Source organism: Gambusia affinis, linkage group LG20 (genome assembly GCF_019740435.1).
Source record: "Gambusia affinis linkage group LG20, SWU_Gaff_1.0, whole genome shotgun sequence".
Lineage (NCBI taxonomy): Eukaryota > Metazoa > Chordata > Actinopteri > Cyprinodontiformes > Poeciliidae > Gambusia > Gambusia affinis.
Window position 1 is genome coordinate 9,826,857 of NC_057887.1, and position 20,336 is coordinate 9,847,192.

The 20,336-nt window shown below is 39.1% G+C and overlaps 1 protein-coding gene across 2 annotated transcripts in view; it reads right to left on the minus strand.

Moving 5' to 3' along the window:
* LOC122823171 (rho GTPase-activating protein 44-like) overlaps nt 1-20,328 on the minus strand; it is a 61,567-nt gene extending 41,239 nt beyond the window's left edge. The window contains exon 1 of one of the 2 annotated variants that reach the window (XM_044102523.1): nt 19,966-20,328. In XM_044102523.1, the coding sequence (XP_043958458.1) occupies nt 19,966-20,018 (53 nt within the window). In that variant the 5' untranslated portion in view covers nt 20,019-20,328. The remainder of the gene's footprint in view (nt 1-19,965) is intronic. The other variant, XM_044102522.1, reaches the window with a different exon arrangement.
* Between the last annotated feature and the right edge of the window lie 8 nt (nt 20,329-20,336).

Here is a 20,336-nt window from a genome sequence, read left to right on the forward strand (position 1 = left end):
TTCATTTGTCCACATTACTACTGTACATAATGGAGAGATATTCATTAATGGAGAGAAGGATTGTGAGAAAATACGCAGTTCAATTGGCCTCATTTTCTATGAAAATCTGATTTTTGATCATAAACACAGAAACACAAGAGGATTCTGCATTATTGTTGATATTTATTTAGAAGGAATATGAAAAATTAGGCCTCATTTAATGATTCTGAGAACCACCGGGAGCTCACAGTCAAAGTAATCCAGGATTCTGTTTGTTGTTTAGTCACTCAACATAATTTGTCTGAAGATTTAAGCAAGTATAATAGAAAGACAGCAAAGAGGGAAGGTATTTTTGATCAGAAAATTGAAATGCAACATGATCTATTATACTTACTGTATGACATAAGTGAACATTTAAAGGGAAGTATTATAAATTTTCCAGGCTCATGTCATGGTGCCTGGAAAATCAAGAAACTATGTTGCCTTCAGTTGTCATAAAAATGCTGCATATATAAAACATGACTCAAAGTTTACTTTGCAATTTAATGCCTTGAAATTGGCCTGTCACTTTCAGAAGCTCCTATAGCTTTCCAACATTTTTGCATGTTATCACGACGATGCTCCTCCATCATGCCGCTTACGATGACAAACTCTCTAATGAGCATCATAATTGCTGCCAAGCTGGGATTCTGTTCTCAACCTCTGTCTCAATTTTTACTGGTAAAATAAACGGGTTCTGGTTCTGGCTGGAGCTCTAAAAAGGCAGGAGGCATCAGTTCCTCCTGGTACCGGCTTTTATGAAGGGCAGAAGCTCCTCACGTTGCTTTGGAGATAAAACACACAGAATTAGATTTTCTGAGGGTCACTGAACGCAACATGGATGTGAAGGAAAATCTGAACAAAGATCTATGCTCTTAACGTCACACCAAAACAAATAAGAAGCAAAGCCGCTAAAACTACATTTGGGTGATCAGACCTTCTTGTTAAAAGCTTCTTTGAACACAGAAAAACTTTTTATAGCACTAATCATTTAGTCAAGTATGATACAAAACTGCATGTCAGTTGTGTACAACCCAAAGATGCAAGCAAGGTGTTGCCTTCAAAAAGAATATTTACATATCAGAAATATATTACGTATATATTATAACAGAAAGGTTAATCAAAATAGTATAATGTCAAATACTGAAACAATTTTATTTGTTATCGATTGCACTGAAACTGAAAAGTCACATTTCTTTAGTCTGTAAGCAAATCAACAAATAGCCAGTCCTTTGATGTTCTGAGTCCTTAAGAAGAAAATTTAAGAGACCTGAGAGGAAGCTGACTATTACAGGTGTTGGTTTTGTTTCTGTTCACTGCAGCGACAGGCAGCAGGATGGGTCGATGAAGAAACTCCTCCTGAGAGGTCAAACTGAGAGGATGAGGGAAGCCTGGCTGTGTGAGTCATCGCCTGCATCATTTATCTACAGGAGGCTGAGACACGACCAGACCGCTCCAAACGTTCTGCAGGAATAGACCCACATGTACCGGCACACAGGAATCACAAAGCTTATCACACCTATTTCTTTACAAAAAATAGGTCTGAAAATTGTGAAAGGAAAACCAAACGGTCGTACAGCCGAACGCTGGAACGCCGATGCAGATGAAGTTTGCACGTCCACACCAGAGGCAGCGATCAATGACAACAAGAAAAAGGTTTACCCTGGAAAACACAACTGCTGTAACACACAGTAACACACTTCACCTCATATGGTCTTGGCTTCTATGTGAAATACCGTGAGCACATTAGTGCAAACGCTACAATATTCCTCTGTAAATTCTGGGAGTACAATGCAGACACATGAAGTTTCCTCCTGCAATAAACTGCACCACAGTTAGCTTGTTTTAAAGCATTTAGAGTGGGTCTCTTCATAAACCTGTTTTGGAGATGCTAAGCAGCAACTTGGCAAAGCTATTGAAAGAAAAGCCAGAAAAAGAAGAAACCTTTAAGGAATTGTGACTAAGTTAAACAAGATGATTACTGATTGATATCTGGAGAAGCATTAGAGATGGCGGTCTGTCTCTTCCATCAGTGCTTCAAACGCCGAGCAGCCTTCTGACAAACGCTAACATCCCTCTCATTCATCCCCGTCCACAAGCTGCAGGGCCGGCCTGCATCAATAATGACTAAACCCTTGGCCACCCCAGCGCAGAAAGTGCTTGAAGTCACTGTGTGATGGCACAAAAGGACGGTGCATCATCCCCACACCTGCTGTCACCGTTACGGCAGGCTGACAAAGTGCAGCGCAGTGTGATTTGACGCCTCCATGCATGACAAACAGGCGGCGTCCATAAACCCGCAGCAGCGACAGCAGTTAAAACGGAGCAGAGATTTGTCATTCCTGAGACAAAGACGAGTCTTTTTTACTGTGAATGATGAGTCTCATTACTCGGCAGAGTCAATTAGCTCCCCTTCAGTTGTGCTTAAATGTGACTCACAGTGGAGGAAACTACTGGTGTTAGTGAGGAACATCTATCACCTTCTGAGGAGTTTCTTATCTCTGGTTTTGTTGAGTTTGAAACAGGTTTCTCCCACTTAGCACATTTACAGTACCTTCTAGAAGTACTGTACAAAACCAACACAAATTAGAGCATAATTATGAACAGAGTCATAGATGGACATGTGAGATCTGTGTGCACATTTGTAGTCAGGTTTCTGAATTATTACTCTGTAGAATCACTTTTTACTACAATTACAGCTGCATGTGTTTTCCCACTACTCCCCCTTCTTTGCAGACATTTCTTGCACAGTTGAATAGAATAAAAGTTTTAAATATTTCAAAAGGTCTAATGTCTAATGGCAGCTTGATTCCAGATGGAGACTTGCCCATTATATTCAATCGACCTTAAAGCAACCATAGAAATGATGTAAATGTATGATAATTTCTCTTGTGTTTGCATCAGACGTTGCAGACGAGAGATAATTATCCTACCTCTATACTGATGTTTGCATTAGAACCTCAAATATGTGGGAACTTAACAAATCTATCTATGGGTGAAGATAGACCAAAACAAAGTTGATTCATCAATCCAGCATCATTCATCAAGTTTTATTCACGTTCAGCTAATTTGAAAATCTCAAAATAGAAGTATTTTGTTACAGTCATCTAGTAACATAAACTCATGGAGTTACACGAATCTGACTTTAACTAGAACTATGTGTTTGATAAAATAAGACAGACTGAACATTTTGTCAACAAACACTCTGCCTTGCATGGCAATGTAAACTATTTGAAACACCTGAACAGTTGCACAATAATAAAAAATTGTTCTTTCTCACTGACTTTTTCAGCAGGATGTAAAAATATTTTCCTTCATCATCCCAAATTGTAAGAAGCATAAAGTTTATTGAAATGGTTAATTTGCAAACTTCATTTGTTTACAAACTGATGAGATTGAAGGGAATGTTAGAAGTAAAATCCTTATCTTACTTTGCGTGTTTTCCAGATAAATGCCTTTGCTTTATCCATCACCTGTTTTGTTGTTTCCTTCCCAGCTCTGACAGAAACTTGTTTTTGAAATTCTCTCTGGGACGTGAATCACACATTTCTCTCTGCACCCTCTCGCTCGGCAGCTCAGAGAGACCCAACACATGCTTCCTGCCGTGAATCCTTCAGCTTCAATCTACTGCTTCACATGAAGGCGTCACAGTTTGACAACAGACAGACACAGGAGAAGCTCAAATGTTATTCAGGTTCCTAACATTCACCTCCTTTAACAACAACCACTGCAGGCCGCAGCTAGTTGAGTCAGCTCTGAATTTAGCTCCTTAATATGTGTTCTGCTCCTTTAAAACTGATTTTTTTGTTTCAGTATTGGAGTTTATTGAAAATATGCTTTTAAAATTTCAGTTTAGAGAGTGTGCTCCATGCGCAGCGGCTGCGTTTGATTCCCGGTCTTGGTCCGTTTGCTGCATGTTCTCCCCTTCTCTCTCTCCAACCTTTTTCCTGACTACCTACCGCTCAATAAAAGCCTCTAGTGCTGAAAAAAAAAACAACACATTTTTTAAACAATAGTGGTATTGGAACATAACTGAACTTCCCCGAGAAGATTATTCTGGTGAGAAAAAAGCAGAGCTATTCCAGTTAGGTTACATGGTCCGCTTTGCCTCCACGGGGTCGGAGCATTAAAGCTGTGGTCACTCTAACCCACTACGAGACTAATGTAATGAGTCCACAGTTTAACACTTTAAATCACCGCGGCAACAGCTTTAGATCTTAATAAATCCTCTGAAAGTTTCACTTTTCTTCCCGGTGAATGAGTTTAGATTTCACATATCCGTGTAAAATAAATAGCCCAGAGAGAAAATGGGCTGCCTGGTACTTTATGACTCAGCAGCTGAGTCATAACAGGGAAATCCTATAATGCTATTTATAGCCTGCTCTGGGAAACACTTGGGCTGAGCTGAAGAGGAGAGAAAAAGCTTCAATCCTGTTTCTGGTCTCAGAACAAGTTTTAGACGATGCACAAGAGTTTGTTTTGCTTTGAACTAAAGTAACATGAATTGATTTAAACTTTATCACATTGAAAATGGAGCCAGATTCACTGCAAAGCTTCTGGCTGTTAACACAGCGTCAAATGTAACTTATTTAATCTGGTTTTATAGTTTGTTTTTAACGTTGTAATGGGTCCCAGAAGAAGCTGTATGGAACAGGTTTTACTCGGTGATAAATTGAGAGAACAGAAGGTAAACTAATTTCTAACCAGAAATTAGTTTTTGTATCTGATCTACTTAGAGTATTTCCTCAAAACAAGAATCTATCTTGATCTCTTCTTGAATTTTGCTGTCTTTTAACAGCTGAAATGTAATTGAATCTGTCAAATTTGTATCAAACAGGCCCTCTTGTGTAGAGGGTTTTAGATTTTGTGCTTTAGCCTCACCTATTTGATGAGATGGCTGGGCTTTTGTTTAATTTAAGTTTTAAGCAGATCTATAGCATGTGCACAATGCTGAAAAAAAAGAAAGATTCAGTTACAGTTATTAATTTTATAGAGATTATTAACGTATAACATGAAATATTTTTTAAAACACATGAATAAATGTACTCAAAGTAAGTTTGAAGCATGATGCCTTATTTAAGTGATTTCTTGATTCGGTGGGTTAGGCAATAAAAAGGTCATTCATAGTTTAAAAAAGAGCAATTACTGCTCACACGCGGCCAGGCTTATTTAGATATATTCTCCCATCTTAGTGTTGCGTCATCTAAAACATTAAGGAAAAAAAATGTAAGGGTCCAAATCCGTTTTTTACTGCGGTGTGGCTCTCAGCCCGGTACAGCAGTTGGCACCTCTGTAGCTTCCAAAAGAAGCGCACAAGCCATTTAGTCTGAGGGCAATTACCTCCGTTCTCCTACTTGTGGCCGATAATGAGCGAAGCCAGCTGCTGCGGTTCGTTATGAGCCAATCAGCTGGCACCGCTGCAGGTTCCCTGCTGTTCGGTGGCTGAGCAGAGAGAAAAATGACAGCTGGTAAGAAATAATATGAGAGAAGAAAAAAATGAACTGCAGCTGGAAATAGAAAGCAAACGCTTCAACACTTCTTCTTTTTTCTCTCTCTTTTACACAAAAGAGCATTTAAATTATTAAGTAAGCCTAAAAGTTGATCACCTCAACACACCCATCATCACTGTCGCTTCATGTTTAAGTCATCGACGCCGTCGGGGTGTCGTCATCGCGTCAGCGGCTCCCTGTGGAAATGACTCAACTGTTGCCATGGAGTTTCCTGCATGGAAACCAGCACAGCGATTAAAACGCTCTATAGCCGAGGACGGCGATGTCAGTCAAAAGAGTCGGAAAAGAGAAACTTCTACCTCCCTTTGCTCTGGTTTTCCCCTCTAACGCATTTATTCTGCACTGGGAGAAAAACTGAAGAACCTTCCTCCTGATTATCTACTTTCTAGGTGTTTAAATGTAATTACAATAGAATATGACGTGACAGAAAAAGAAAAAAATAAACTATTAATTACTAATTCTGTAATGTGATGTTATTTATATCTGTGAATCACATCAGATGGTCTGGGACTGAACAGGAAGCATGCAGCCATTAAGACGCATCATGAGGTCAAAGACGGGATGCACCAGATGGTCTGAAGCCCACACAGCTCTTATCTCTGCATCATCCCTCAGACTGGGTCTCCATAACTGGAAAAGAAGACCAATTCCAGTACAAAAACAGTAAATCCTAAACACAGATATGAGACCAATCCTGAGTCTGGAGAGGCAAACGGTAATTTTAAGAGTTCCAGAAAAATTGTCTTGTGATCGGAATCTCTCAATATTAAGTTGATTGATGGTCAGCCACTTAGAAACTACAAATCTGATATTTTTATTGATCATTAAACATGGCACGCCAGCTCACACCAACCCTAACACTCTTCTGAGTGGAAGCTGTTACTGAGGAAAAACGACTGCTTGTTGTTTTGAGTGTTTGGAAATGAAGGTCAGAAACTGTAAGAAGCTTCTAAAAACGAAAATATTTTCTAAAGATGTTTCTCAGGGGTCTAATCGTTCAGCTACAACTGTGAAGTAGATGTCAGCAATGACAGAGGGCTGTGTTTTTTTTCTCCCTTTTTACCCATCAGTGGACATGCAGGATGTGGGAATGTTTGTGATGGCTTGAAAAGTTTAGGTTGAGGGTCAACATGTTATAAGGAATGCAGAAAAAGAGGAGTTCTAAGCTAGCTCATTATGCTAATGCTAATCTAAATTGCTGAAGACAAATCCTGTAGACTCTTTTTTTCATAAAATTCTGTTTGCCTGCAGGGCTGTGTATCAGCGACTGCTCTCTAGACAACACATCTGCTCCTGGTGTCAATAATTAAAGATCAATTGCAGCTGAAAGTCTTCCCAATGCACCAGTATAGTTCAAATAAATGTCAATCTAACACTTCAGAGAAAAGCAAGGCTTTTTCCTTTATTAAATTTGTTATTTCTTTTGACAATATAGCAAATATCTAGGAGAAGTGGTACCTTAGATTTGAGAATAGAAAATGAGAAAGAAATATGTATTTTTTAGAACTGTACAATGTTGAGTTTATTCATAATGAAGAAAAACAGGTTTTATTGTCAATTATTGCTCTTGAAGAGAAGCTATAAACTTATCAAGTGGTATCAGCAGGTGGGAGTTTCAAAAAACAGACTGATTAGAAATCAAAGGCTTTTTGATTGGTACATTCCCGGTGTTTACAGATGTGTAGCTACATGACAGAAATACAAATGATAAGAGTCACTTTCTGCCTCTGCACTGAACAGCTTGAGCTGCAAATGTTTTCCTATTAACAACTAAAAACAGATTTGAACAATATTTACCCTACAGCATCGAGGTCAGCGGTGTTCAGTGTCAGTCCTTAGGGCTTTCTGCAGGAGTGTGCATGCTTTTTACATCACTATGGCAACACAACAGGATTATCTACAACCACAAAAGCCTTTTTAAATCAGAAATATATAAAATATATGTATATATTTTTTTTTATTAAAATATATTTTAAAAATATATTCACAATATTTTTTTAAATTAAACAATAAGACATAATGTCTCCATTTATTTTCACTTTAATTATTAACATTTTGTTTAGTCATTGTTGTAACTGTTTTTAACAGAACAGCAGAAACATTTCCAATTGTCCCCAACAACAACAACAAAAAGCAAAAACTCACGCGCATCATTAGACTTTAATGAACTGAAAACACAAACTAGCGTGAATGTGATCGTTTGTCCTCTTGACCCCTGACCCCGGCCTCGTCTCACACCACAGCTGGCGAGGTGGAGACATCTGAGCCGCGCGGGTTTGACTCCACATTAAAGTTTAACAACGCGGCCGGCAGCAGGAATGGTGGAAACAGGTGAGACGCTCACCTGTGTGGCGCCGTGTCAGACAGCCGCTCTCCTCCCACAATGCAACCTGTCGGACTAAACGTTCACCCACAATGCAGCAACCCGTTTTAATGGCAAAGGCACATCCCAGTGAATTATATAATCTTTAAGAAGATAATTGGTTTGAGGAATTAAATTTAAAAGGTGTAACTCATTTAGGTTCAGCATAGAGCAATAAATCTGAATCATTTACTTCTGTTAATTCAGATGACTATGGCTTACAGATAATTAAAAAAACAAAAACAAGTTAGTTCTGAGAAAATTACACACAACCAATAAAACAAAGTATTTTTCTGAAACGTATATCCATGTATTCACAGTATATGCTGCGTTAACGCAATCAGCTTGTGGCTCTGCTGTCACACTCTCTGAAATCCCTGTTGCTCTTAAACCTCCTTTTTTAATACCAAACTTTCTCCTTCCACTTAACTTTCCGATCATGTGATCAGATACAGGACGGCGTGAGCAGCCATTTTCTTCAACAATTACCTATCACAAGCCATCATTATCAGAATAAATGACTGAAATTTAATATGTTACAAATCTAGCTAACATATGAGCTTTAATTTTTGGAATAATTTAACATTTTGATAATGAAAATATAGCACAGAGATGAACGTGCATTCACTCTTGGACAAAATAAAGCAATTAGTTGCTCTTTCAACCCTACAAACATTGTCCTTTTAGCCACAATCTCATATTAACAAAATAAAAATTTGTCTGCTCGTCGGATGAACAGATGAGGCTGAAGCCCGTCGGCGCCGGGCGTGAAGACGTTTCCATCGGACTGGGAGCTGAATGAGTCTGGAAGCAGAGCTGGCCACATCAGATAATGTGTAAATAATGAGGTTGGCGAGTCTCCTCAATCAGCTCGGCTCTTTGTCTCAGACGGTTTGTTGTTTAATGTGAGAGGGAACGGGTGGGAAGCGTAAGGTTGCGACAGACGAGTTTCGATTTCATGCCAGCCGAAAAACAAACTAGTACTCAAGGTGGAAAATGTCAAACATGGAAAAAGGTGAAAGGACCTGGTAGGACTGCATATGTTTCCCAGTTTGATCTCATTACGTACACAAGACGTTTTACAATATTCTTAACTGATTTAAATGTATTTGCATTTGTAAAAGAAACCGATCCAGCCAGATCCAGGACACAAAGTAGCGAAGCTTGGATTCATCCTGAAGCTCTGTGTTTGTTTCTTCTCAACAAACACACACTTAAAGTTTAACAGACGTCTAAAGGCGATTACACACCTTCTGTAAACTTTCACATTTATACCAATTATCTGCTGACAATGCTGAATTTTTAATCAAAAATGCTCAGTGGGAGAAGTCCACGGACAGATGGACAGACCAGTCCACGGACAGATGGGTCCTGCTTTTGGACAACTGGACAGGAAATTAAACCAGGACACTCATTTTTTACCCCCATTCTTTCTCTCTCTCTTTTTTTTCAGTGTCTATTAAGAGCATGAAATCTGGGACCCTAATTATTGTATTTCCCAGCATTCATGGAAGAGCAGAGCTGCAGAACTCCAAAGCAGACAGAGAGGAAACAGAACGAAGCAGCAGCTGCAGTGAAGCTGCGGCTTACAGAAGCAGACAATCTAAATCTGCTTTGTGTGCGAATTAAAAACGGCTCCGAAAACCTCCCAATGCAAATAAACAATTCATTACAATGTTAACAAAAACAACCACTAAGCAATGTATTAAAACAGGTTTGAACTTTTCTTTGCCATGTCACAATAACATCTGATGGCAGCATCATGCTGTGGGAGAGGTTTCCTGAGCAGGACGTGATTAGCGGTGAACTAAACACACGGCAACGCTGTAAAAGGAACCTGTCATAAGCTGCAAAGCAACTGTGAAGCAGGTTGACCTGACAATGAGCACAAAGAAACAAACACCCAAAAGATAAACATTTCTACAAAGTACTGAGTCAGTGGAGATGAAAATAAACAACATACTTGCCAGATTTATTTTTGTAAAAAGTATTTAAATGCATTCTTTCCCTTCTGTGGACTGCTTTGATTTGGCCTGACCCATGAAATCTAAATGAAATGCATCGCAGCAACTAACAGTTCACTTTTTATAAGGTGCTGGGAAAAAAAATAAAAAATCTAAAGTTGCCCTCTTTGTACTTTCAACAACATGAACTAAGATTCAGCTGTTTTAATCCTTGTGGACGGAATTAAAATGTGTCCCTGAGTTGAACTCCTGCAGAAACATGAACCTGCCATCAGAGAGTCTTTCATCCAGATCGGTAATCGTTTCAGCATCGTGTTCTGCTTCGGCAACACTCCTGATCATCAGCGCGTCTGCGTCTCGCTCCTGAGCGAGGCTCCTCTACCGGATCGCATTCACAATCAGATTCTGTTATTTTACGCGCAGTAAGCCTCAGCAGGAGGTCCCTCTCATTCTTCCCAATGATGTCATTTCCTGTGCTGTGTTAGACAACCCTCTGAGGAGCCACGCTGTTTTTAGGTGGGACCCACTATGACCTCATACGTCAGAGGCGGGTTTTAGTCTTTGTCTGATTCTTGTTAATGTGTCTTGATCTGTTTCAGAGTTTTACAAGTGCAATTTGTGAAGCTGTATTTGTTAAAAAAAAAAAAAAATAAAAAAAAGAGTAATGAAATCCACCCCTCCCAAAAAAAGAAATTTAAGTGAGTGCAGATTCTTTAAAAAATATATAGCAAATTATCATTTTTCTTAACTATTTGGAAATTTTTGGTAGCCTATTAGAGGATTAAAAAGGTTTTAAAAGAGCTGTTGAGGAAACAGTTTGAACATTACCTGTGAGGTCCCCCAGGGGTCACTGTTGAATATATTATTTCTGTTTTATTCAAATTAGATGTGCAAACTATCAAATATACTAGGATGTGATGTAAAAAAAAAAAACTGTCCAAAAGCAATCATGTTGATTTAATTTGAGAATCTAAACTGACTTTAATGTCTGCATGACAAGAACTGACAACCAAAATCCAAAAAAAAAAATATTAACATCCTGTTGCTTGTTTCCTTCCACCTAACTTTCAATTATTACACCAGTTTTTGACAGCCAGCCTTATCGGGGATGTCTGCTGCACAGATGTCAGGTCAGCTGTCTTTCATGGTTGTACTTTTATCGATCTGTGTAAATTTCAACACTAAATTTGGGTTTTCAGTAAGTTAACAGATGCAGAATAATACATGAGCTGAATTCCTGAAATAAATGCCCTTGGTGACTAAATTCATTGAGATACACCTGCAAAGTGATGTTTATAGTGATAATTAGACTTTTCTTTTTAGATGAAAGAAGTAAAGATCAATGTCTGACTCTTGATGGAGCAGCCTGATGTCTAATTTACTAATATTTGTTTGAGAAGCCGCCCTGTCATCCGTTTGTCGGCTCCTTCGCGGCTCAGAAACAAACCAAGAAGCGACTCCATCAACACACTCCAGTGAATTTCTTAACGCTCCACTGGCAGAAACATCTCCTTTAGAAAATCCCCAGGCGTCCCACCGCCCCCCAAAAAATAAACTCCCGTCTCAGAGGCGGTTTGACTGACGGCACCGTAAACATATTTCACCGCTGACTTAACTACAAATCTCTATAAAATTCAAGAAGCAAAGCAAGCGAATTTCTTCTAACATTTATGACTGGTGCTGCATCAAAGATGTTTGTTTTTTTATGTCAGCCTCTAACATGTTACAAATAATAAGTTTTAATTTCTGAGGTTTTATTCCAGTATCTATTGATGGGGGGTTTTTTCTACTGCTTGTGTCCTTTGCATTAATGGTTCCACTCTCAACTGGTGAACTTGTTTCCAGTCCTGTGAAAGAATAGGTTGCTCTTTCCTGCTGGTGAATTGACCAGTCAAATTGCACTTAGCCTATTGTCCACATTAAACCAGAGGACAGACACACAGTGAACACCAGGCCTTAGTTTTATACATTAAACTGATCTTCCAGATTTGCTGCTGCAAACAACACTTCTCCTGACCTTCATTCAACTCTTGCATGAAACCCAGATTTGGGCAAAACGCAAATAATAGTTATCCAGTCAACAAACACCAGAGCTGTGAATCTCTGCAGCTCCTCCAGAGTTACCATGAGCCTTTAGGCCGTTTTTCTGAATATATTAATGCTCCCCTGACCCACAGAGGCCAGGAGAGCATTAGTGGACAGCCATTAGTGGACAGGATTGATCAGAGCTCTCCGAGGTCCTCAAAGTTCTGAACATCATTTTATAACTTAATCCTGCTTTAAACTTCTCCACATTATTTCTGACCTTTTCGCTGTTTATTCACTTATACTCTTTCACAAACCCTTAAGGTCGTCTTAGAACAGCTGGATTTATGCTGAGATTAATGTGTGCACAATTAGACTCTGACGGCTGAAGGATTTCTGAAGGTAACTGACTACACAGCATTTTATTTAGAGGTATGGGAGTCTCATCAATATTAAGGAATTACTGACTTAAAACAAGATCCTATTTCTTACTGAAAAGTTACTTGTAAGTTAGTTTTGTCTTATTTCAAGTGTACCAAGATGCACTACAAACTAGACCACAAATACTTGATAAGACTACTTGGTGCTATCCACTGACCATGCCTCAAATGACAAATGACATTCAACAAATCTGATGCACTTCTAATAAAATCTTTGCCACCTACAGTAAATTATCACCTCAGCTGAGCCTGCAGAGATGCAACACCTCCTGCCGTAAACATAATGCCATCCACGTCAGGTCCATTCAGCTCGTTCTAAGCACATTTTCACACGTCTTACTGTATAGCAAGCAGCCTGAATACCTTATTATGTTACAAATGAAAGGCAATAAATTATATTAAAAAAAAAATAAAAAAAAATCAAGACAACATTTCAGAAATTAGCAGGTGTGCAAACAGCTCTGTCTTTGACAAATGGGTTCATTATGTTTCAGCTGAGTTGTCTGGCAGCCAAGGAGGGAAAACACGTCGGGGTAATTACTGAACACTTCTACGGAGCCATTTATGTTAATACAGCCCATAGAAGAAATCCATGATTGTCCAATAACAACTTTAAGCACTAAATCTGAGCCTTAAAGTGTCTGACTGCAGAAGAGATCACAAGACTTTGCTGATGTGAAGGATCTGCAGGATGTGCGTAGGCTGAAGTTTTATACAGTTCATGTGTGATTTCTATCAACAATAAAGAAAACAAGCAGGCCCTAAAATCCTCACGTTATGCATGAACTGGTGTTTTCATTTGATGTGTTGGTTTGACAGGCCACACTGGTGGTTACTGGTCTTATTCTGTAAATCTGTAACAATAACAGAGAAGAAGCTTTTCATGTCTCGTGAGCCTAAGGAGGGGGAATTATTTGGAGTTATTTCAAGAGCAAGGAAGATAAGTTAAGTGAATACATATTTTATGAAACAATAAGCACTCGTAACTCATCAGGTTGGATTTCCAGTTGGGTCAGGGTTGAGTCAACATCTTGAAAAACCTGTTTTACAGTTTAGATTTAATTACATTTTAGCATAGCTGTTTGGAAAGACACAAACCTGCATGTCCAGATATTATAGAAAGTCAAAAGTAATATTCAGTTCTATTTTCATATAATTCCTCATTTCATCCTACAGACAAGAAATGCCAACTCTATTTATGATGTATCTAACAAGGGCTGGATTTGACCCTAGTGCTTCACAAAAAAAGCAAAATGATGAATAAAATCTTAAAAATAAGCAGAATAAAATATTTAAAAAGTAGAAGAACATCTCAGCAGCTTGAATCTCATTCTTTTAGTCATGAGTCATTTGTCACGTGATACAATGAACCCCTACAGTAGGGAAAAAATATGAGACATTACACAGCTTTTTCCAAAAAAGCTTTAAACACAGCTTGTCATAAAAGAGCTAAACGGTGAGTCTAAACCATCTCAAGCTCACATTTCCCCCTGATTTCTTCACAATTAAAAAACTTGTCTAAATGGCCCATAATTGCAAACCCAGATTTTGCCTCTCTGAACTGTTTTCATACAAGTTACAGTAAATATGACACGGTTTTATCAAACTGCCTCGCAAAACACCGGCTTGCGCAGTTTTGAGTATGAACTGACATTATTCTTTATACTGAAGCGGGACCAAAGCTGTCTCTTTGTGAGGAGGTAAAAATGGGCCCTTTCTTGATTAATCGCAGCGCCGAACCGTTCAGCTTTTGGCTCCGGCTGTGTCACAGACAAGAGCGCAAAGACCTTGATCCTGTGGAGAACTGCAGGGAAACCACATCCCTCCTCCTGCAATCGAATAAAACCTGACGTGCAAGGCGGCTTTTACGAGGTCGCTGCCTCATCGAATGGAGGCAGAGAAAAATAACCCAGAAATAGAAAAACGTACAGAAAGAAAGAAAAAAATATCACTGGCCACTCGCTCATCAATTAATCATTCAGTCTCTATTTCTTCCTACAGCCTGGAATGTGACAAACAAAACAGCGGCGCAGGAAATGAAGCCATTAATGATTTGCTGCTTTTAAAAAAACGAAAACAATTTCTTGTGCTCTCCTCAATCACCAAAGCTGACAGACAATGCTGCCACAGTTCATTATGTCCTGTCACCTGCAGCTTGAATATTATACAGAAACAAAAATAAAAAAACAAAAACTATTTTCTTTCATCGGATGCAGTTAGATAAAGATCAGAAATCTGTCTCATGGTATCTCAGATCTCAACCCATTGCCATCTTTAAATAAGTATTCTGTCTCCTTTGAAGTGCCGGCCTGGGCAAAATCGTACCACTCGATACGAGCAAAGACACCAGTGAGAAACCCAGACATATTCTTTTATCGGCAGCACAAACATAGAAACGAGAAGATGAGCTGAAACACCCAGCAGGAAAAGTGACAGAGCCAAAAGAGGATTAGAGCCCGTCCCCTTCCTGCCATAACGCCGCTGTGCTCACACACAGTTACACGTTTTCATTCAGTCGCACAGTTTATGCAGCATTACACAGGATTAATGGTCCAGGCAGACTGTTTCAGAGATGAATTTAACTTTGTCTGAACCTCTCTTGACCTATATCCTCAACTGGAGCGGTGCAGCAGTGCCGCCCTAACGGGGGCACACTTCATTAGAGCGAGGAAGCCCATGTTGTCTGCACAACAAAACAGATGCAAGGACGTGGAGACGACTGCAAATGCAAAGAGGAACTTGAGGAATAGGATACTCAAGACTTCCACTCATAACCAAATCTAAGACTAATCAGTCTAATATTGTCAGAGGGTTAACGGGCCTCTCTGATTATTACTAATCAATAAAAGGCTACAACCTCTGAAAAAAATTGTGGGAAGACACATTTTCCAGAGGGCGCTGTGGGAAATATACTAACAATTTTATCATAATAAATGCTGACATAGAGGAACAACGCCACTGATCACGAAAAATTCAATTCTATACTATTTACTTAAAACGTAGCAAAGAAAAAGAACTGGTCATAAATCAGATATAATGATGTCTCATGCTTTTCTAACTTCCTGTAGCCGATAGCTGTGCTACTGTGTTAATGTTAATTTGTAAGTAAACACCAACAACAACAAAATTGGAAACAACTTCAGCAGGTCAAAAAAAGAGTAGAATCTTGGTCATTGTTGGGCCAATTTTATTTCAAAAACAATAGTAATAATGTAAAATATTCAACAAGTTTTTAAACTATTGATCAAATATCCCAACAGGCCTTCATTACATCTTTAGTTACAGCAGGTGGTTGCAAGCGTCCACTGTTGCCATCCATAAAGCAGCCAGGTTTCACAAACACACATAAACCCCCAGTTTCTACATCACATCACAGAAATAAGCTTTTCTAAATTGTTTTAGACCTTAAAGAGGCATTTTTGCCCCTAATCCAGCTAAATAAAACTCATTTAGAGCCACAAGTGTTACATGACCTGTTGATAAAAACACAATTTTTAATTTTTGATATACATCTACTATAGGAAATTTGTTAGTTTTAAAGGACCACCATTTTATTTCTGGTCCTCTATACAGAAAAACAATTATTATTATTATTATTATTATTATTATTATTATTATTATTATTATTATTATTAGTAGTAGTAGTAGTAGTAGTAGTAGTAGTAGTAGTAGTAGTAGTAGTAAAAAGGGACACCAATGTTAATATTGGCAAAAGAAAATGCACATTGTTTTAAACCTGACAAGAAAATTAGATATAAAAATGTTGTTGATACTTTTAGTGTCATTCTGTTGTGGAAATTCAATTAAATTATTAAAAGAAAAAAACAGTAAAGAGTTGAATCTGTTTTAAAATCTATGTTTAGTACTATTAGTTGTTTTTATATATGTATAATCTTCAGCCATAGCTGGTAAAAGCTATTGTTGAAGGTCCAAAGAGCCGCTTGTGGCTCCAGAGCTGCAGGTTGCAGATCCCTGTTTTAGACGTGAGCTAATCCCAGTCATCATGTTGGTATCCAAACTATCCGGTGTTGTTTAAATAAAGGCCAATTTAATCTAATGTACACCACAAATTCCAGAAAAATAAGAAAATATAATTTGAAAGAACGTTGCCATTGCTTTCAGCTAAATTTCTGAAACCAGAGGAATCAATGTGAAACTACATTGAAGATGTTTTTACAGCCAGTCCTGTGATATTCAGGCTTCCTGTTCCTGCCTGTTGCCCAAAACCGCTGAAGGTAACTGAAGGTAACTGAAGGTAACTGAAGGTAACTGAAGGTAACTGAAGGTAACTAAAGGTAACCACCACCCGCCTCCTTATTCATTTCATTTTCACTTTTCTATTCTAAGCATCTTATCTCTCAATCCCTGAATATATCACACAAGCATAACTTTAAAACCTATAATCAGTGATAAATCAGTTGTTACTTTGCGAGCCGAACAAAACAAACAGGTTGTACCAGCCTCAACTCATCAGGAAAAAAAAAAAAAAAGCTTCAATCAGCGTCGTTGATCCAGCAAGTTTCATTTCCAAACACGACAATTAAAGTGTTTCGAACTTGCCTAACATCATCAAAGAGTTGACTAACACGTGACCCAAATTGCCCGGGGTGCAGTGTTGACACATGACTCTGACTTTCTGTAAAAACCTCAGGGTGGGGTTGACAAACGACAGACAGACAAAGACTTTACAACACCTACTAAAAGCAAAACTAAGAAATCAGATGTGAAAGAGGCCATGGTGTTGAATACGCGCTTAGGGAAAAGTGAATTTACAGCCACTAAACAGGAATATAATGCCAAAAACAACATTATACTAACACTTGGTGATAAAATAGACATGTTTTCTAATTAAAGGAGTTAAATAAACATTCGGATTCAGCTTTATCTCTAGTATCAACTTTTGCCTCAAACAAGTATTAAATAAATCAATCATTATTGTGCAGTCTGGTATTATGTGAGGCACTACGCTTAGCTGATTGATTTTTCTTTAGCTAAAAATCTGAACTACTAGGCCACCGTCTGCGAAAATCAAGACATGGGATTTCTCAAATAAAGCTATTCTCAATCATAAAATAAAAGTCATCATTTACAGGTTCTGTGCATATTTCAAACAAGATATATTTCCTCCTTAAAAAAACCTCACAAAAGCATGCAAACACTGCAGAAAAAGTTACCAAATTTGCAAAACTATTCTTCCAAATGTGGACAGAGCTTTCACATGAGAATCTGGAACAAACTTCCAGAAAACTGTAAAACAGCTGAAACACTGACTTCCTTTAAATCTCAACTAAAAACCCACTTGTTTAGAGTTGTATTTGAAACGTAATCAATTGCAGATTTATTGACGGAATCTGACTTGATGTTGTGTTTTTATTGTTGATTCTATGTTGCATTGTGTTTTTGAGTTTGATTTGATGTAAAACACTTTGAAATGCCTTGCTGCTGAAATGTGCTATACAAATAAAGTTTGATTGATTGATTGATGAGAAAAGAAAACTATTCTGGACTGAGTCCCAAGACGATTCAGGACCTTAACAACACCTCTGTTTTGGTTTACATAGATAGCAATAGGTTTCTTAGCACAACAATTAGCTAATCGACAGGTTTGCCAACTTCCAGCTGGAACACTGTTAAGAAGGGTGTGGTGGCATTTCCAGATTCCCAGCTTTTGAGGCGAGTCTAATGCAGACGCTACGCTACGTTTGATTTGTCTCAAAAGTCAAAGCTCAGATCTGGGAATGGCGTCAAGATCGGGTCGAGCTTGTTCTACTAGCGAGTTGGAAAACCTGTGGGCTAATTTTGGTGGTGCTAGCTACTAATGGGAATGAAATTCAATAACTATTCGTAATAATCAGGCATGACATTATGACCACAGACAAGCAGAGAGGGCAAGACGTTTCATTTTCATTGTGGCAGCTGTTATTAAATGGGATAGCCTGCACTAGGCGTGGGAGCTGTGGGATATGTTAGACAAAACGAAGCTGATCCATGGAGACCCCATCTCACAACTCACAGGATTTAGAGAATCTACTGCTTGTGTGGACCAGTTACACACCATCAACATCAAAACAAGGGCAACCAGAACACTAAACCGAGTGGTCATAATGTTATGCCTGATCTGTGCATTTCTGTTTATGGGTTCAAACGCCAAACAAGCATGTCCGCAACAAAGGTGGTATGGTACTTCAACTTCCTGTCACATTGGTGTAACTCAATGCAAACTATTATAAGTGCTAGTAAATAGTTTATATCTGAAACCCTGACGGAGGAGCAGCCATTTTGAATATTCAATTTTGGGTTGCTTGGAGACCGGCTTTCCAAGTTGGATTTCTGAATTCAGGCGGTGTTCCCTTTTGTGTTTCCAATCTTCGGCATACAAATAGAGCTTCGTGGGTCAGGCTCAGACTGTTATTTTGTTTATTAACATAATCGACATTTAATTTGTGGCAGCATTACTGCCACCTACTGGCCTGGTATGGGTATTTCAACTTTCCTTGGAAGTGGAAAAGAGGAAGCAGAGTTGTACCTTCCCCCTGTTGCCGCATGCTTACTGAGGATGAGAGATTGCTCCAAATATAGAAACAGTCCACACACATACGACTTTACCAAGTAGTGTCATAAACTGATCTTAGCACTTTATAACGCAGATTTAAGTTGGACACAGAAATGCATAAACAAATGGATGCATTCATAAAAGTATATTTAAATTCAATACAGTCCAATCTGATAAAACAAAGCAATCATATTTAGTTTATTGTGGGAATGTTTCACAATTTTCTATTTAAGGAAATCAATGGGCTGACTTGGATTTTCCATTTTTGTATGGATTGATTGATAAAGTTTTGATAAGACTCTCATATCAACATCAACTCATGAGAAAATGGTTTTATTCCGACTTTATGAATCCATGTAACATGATTTATATTAGCTAAATATGAAATGTCCTTTTTGTCTTGTAAAGTACTTTGAAATCATTAGCTGTGAAGTGGCGCCACGTAAATAAACTCAACAGTAAAGTCATAATCAGGTCTGACTTCAACCTGCTGGGTCAAATGGAGCACAGCATTTCCAAATTTGTTTGGCCAGGTCCAGTTTATTATTTTGGACACTTGGATCATGTTATCCCCATGAATACAACCTGAAGCTGGCATCATGTGATCCCTTTCCCTCAAACAGATCTCTGTCACCTGAGAAAGTTCCAGTGGAGAGTATGCTGCCCTTACGCCTGAATGTTTGACCCTTCCACATCTAACTATCCATCACTTCACAATTACTAATCAGCGGTGAAATGTGCTCTTATTCCCTGATTAAAACCCATTTGCTGTATTGTGCTTGGAGGCTCTGCCAGCAGCCGCCCTGCGCCTGCCTGTCATTGGTCGGTGGGCAGCAGCAGCAGCAGCAGCAGTCCAGCTTCTTGGGTACCATGTCGGCTCCCTCCTCATCAGTGTGCGGGAACGCTCCTCCCTGCTGAGCTCAATCAATCACACATTATGTGGCACTCACGCTGACAGTAAACGCTTTGTGCGGACCGAGCCAAATGTTGCGGCATCGAGGAAACGACTTTGGTGACAGATCTCCAAAAGCCAACTGAACGTGGCAAGGACGCGTCATGAATCCACACCTCGTGTCATTAGTCCAGCTCTTACCTGCCTACTGTCTGGTTGGCGAGCTGTCTCATGCGGTTGAACTGCTTCTTCATCTTGTGTTTTTCTGCGTTTCCACCGAGCGGCAGAACCTCTCCGCAGATCTCATTGATGAATTAAAGTCCGCTCTCCGCGCTGATCCGAAGCAGACGAGGAGGTTCGGTGGTTAAATATCCGGTTCGGGCATCGCGGCGGACAGTCGGTGAGTTAATTCCAGCTCATTGTGTTTGTGAACACTGTGTTTCTGTCCTATGCTTCGCTCCGCAGCTCCGGAGATGCTGAACCGATTCCTCTCCCTCCCGGCGTTGACAGCCCGACGCTCCCCGCTGGTGCATCATGGGAAACGTAGTTCCGTCCTAAAAAAAATTCTATTT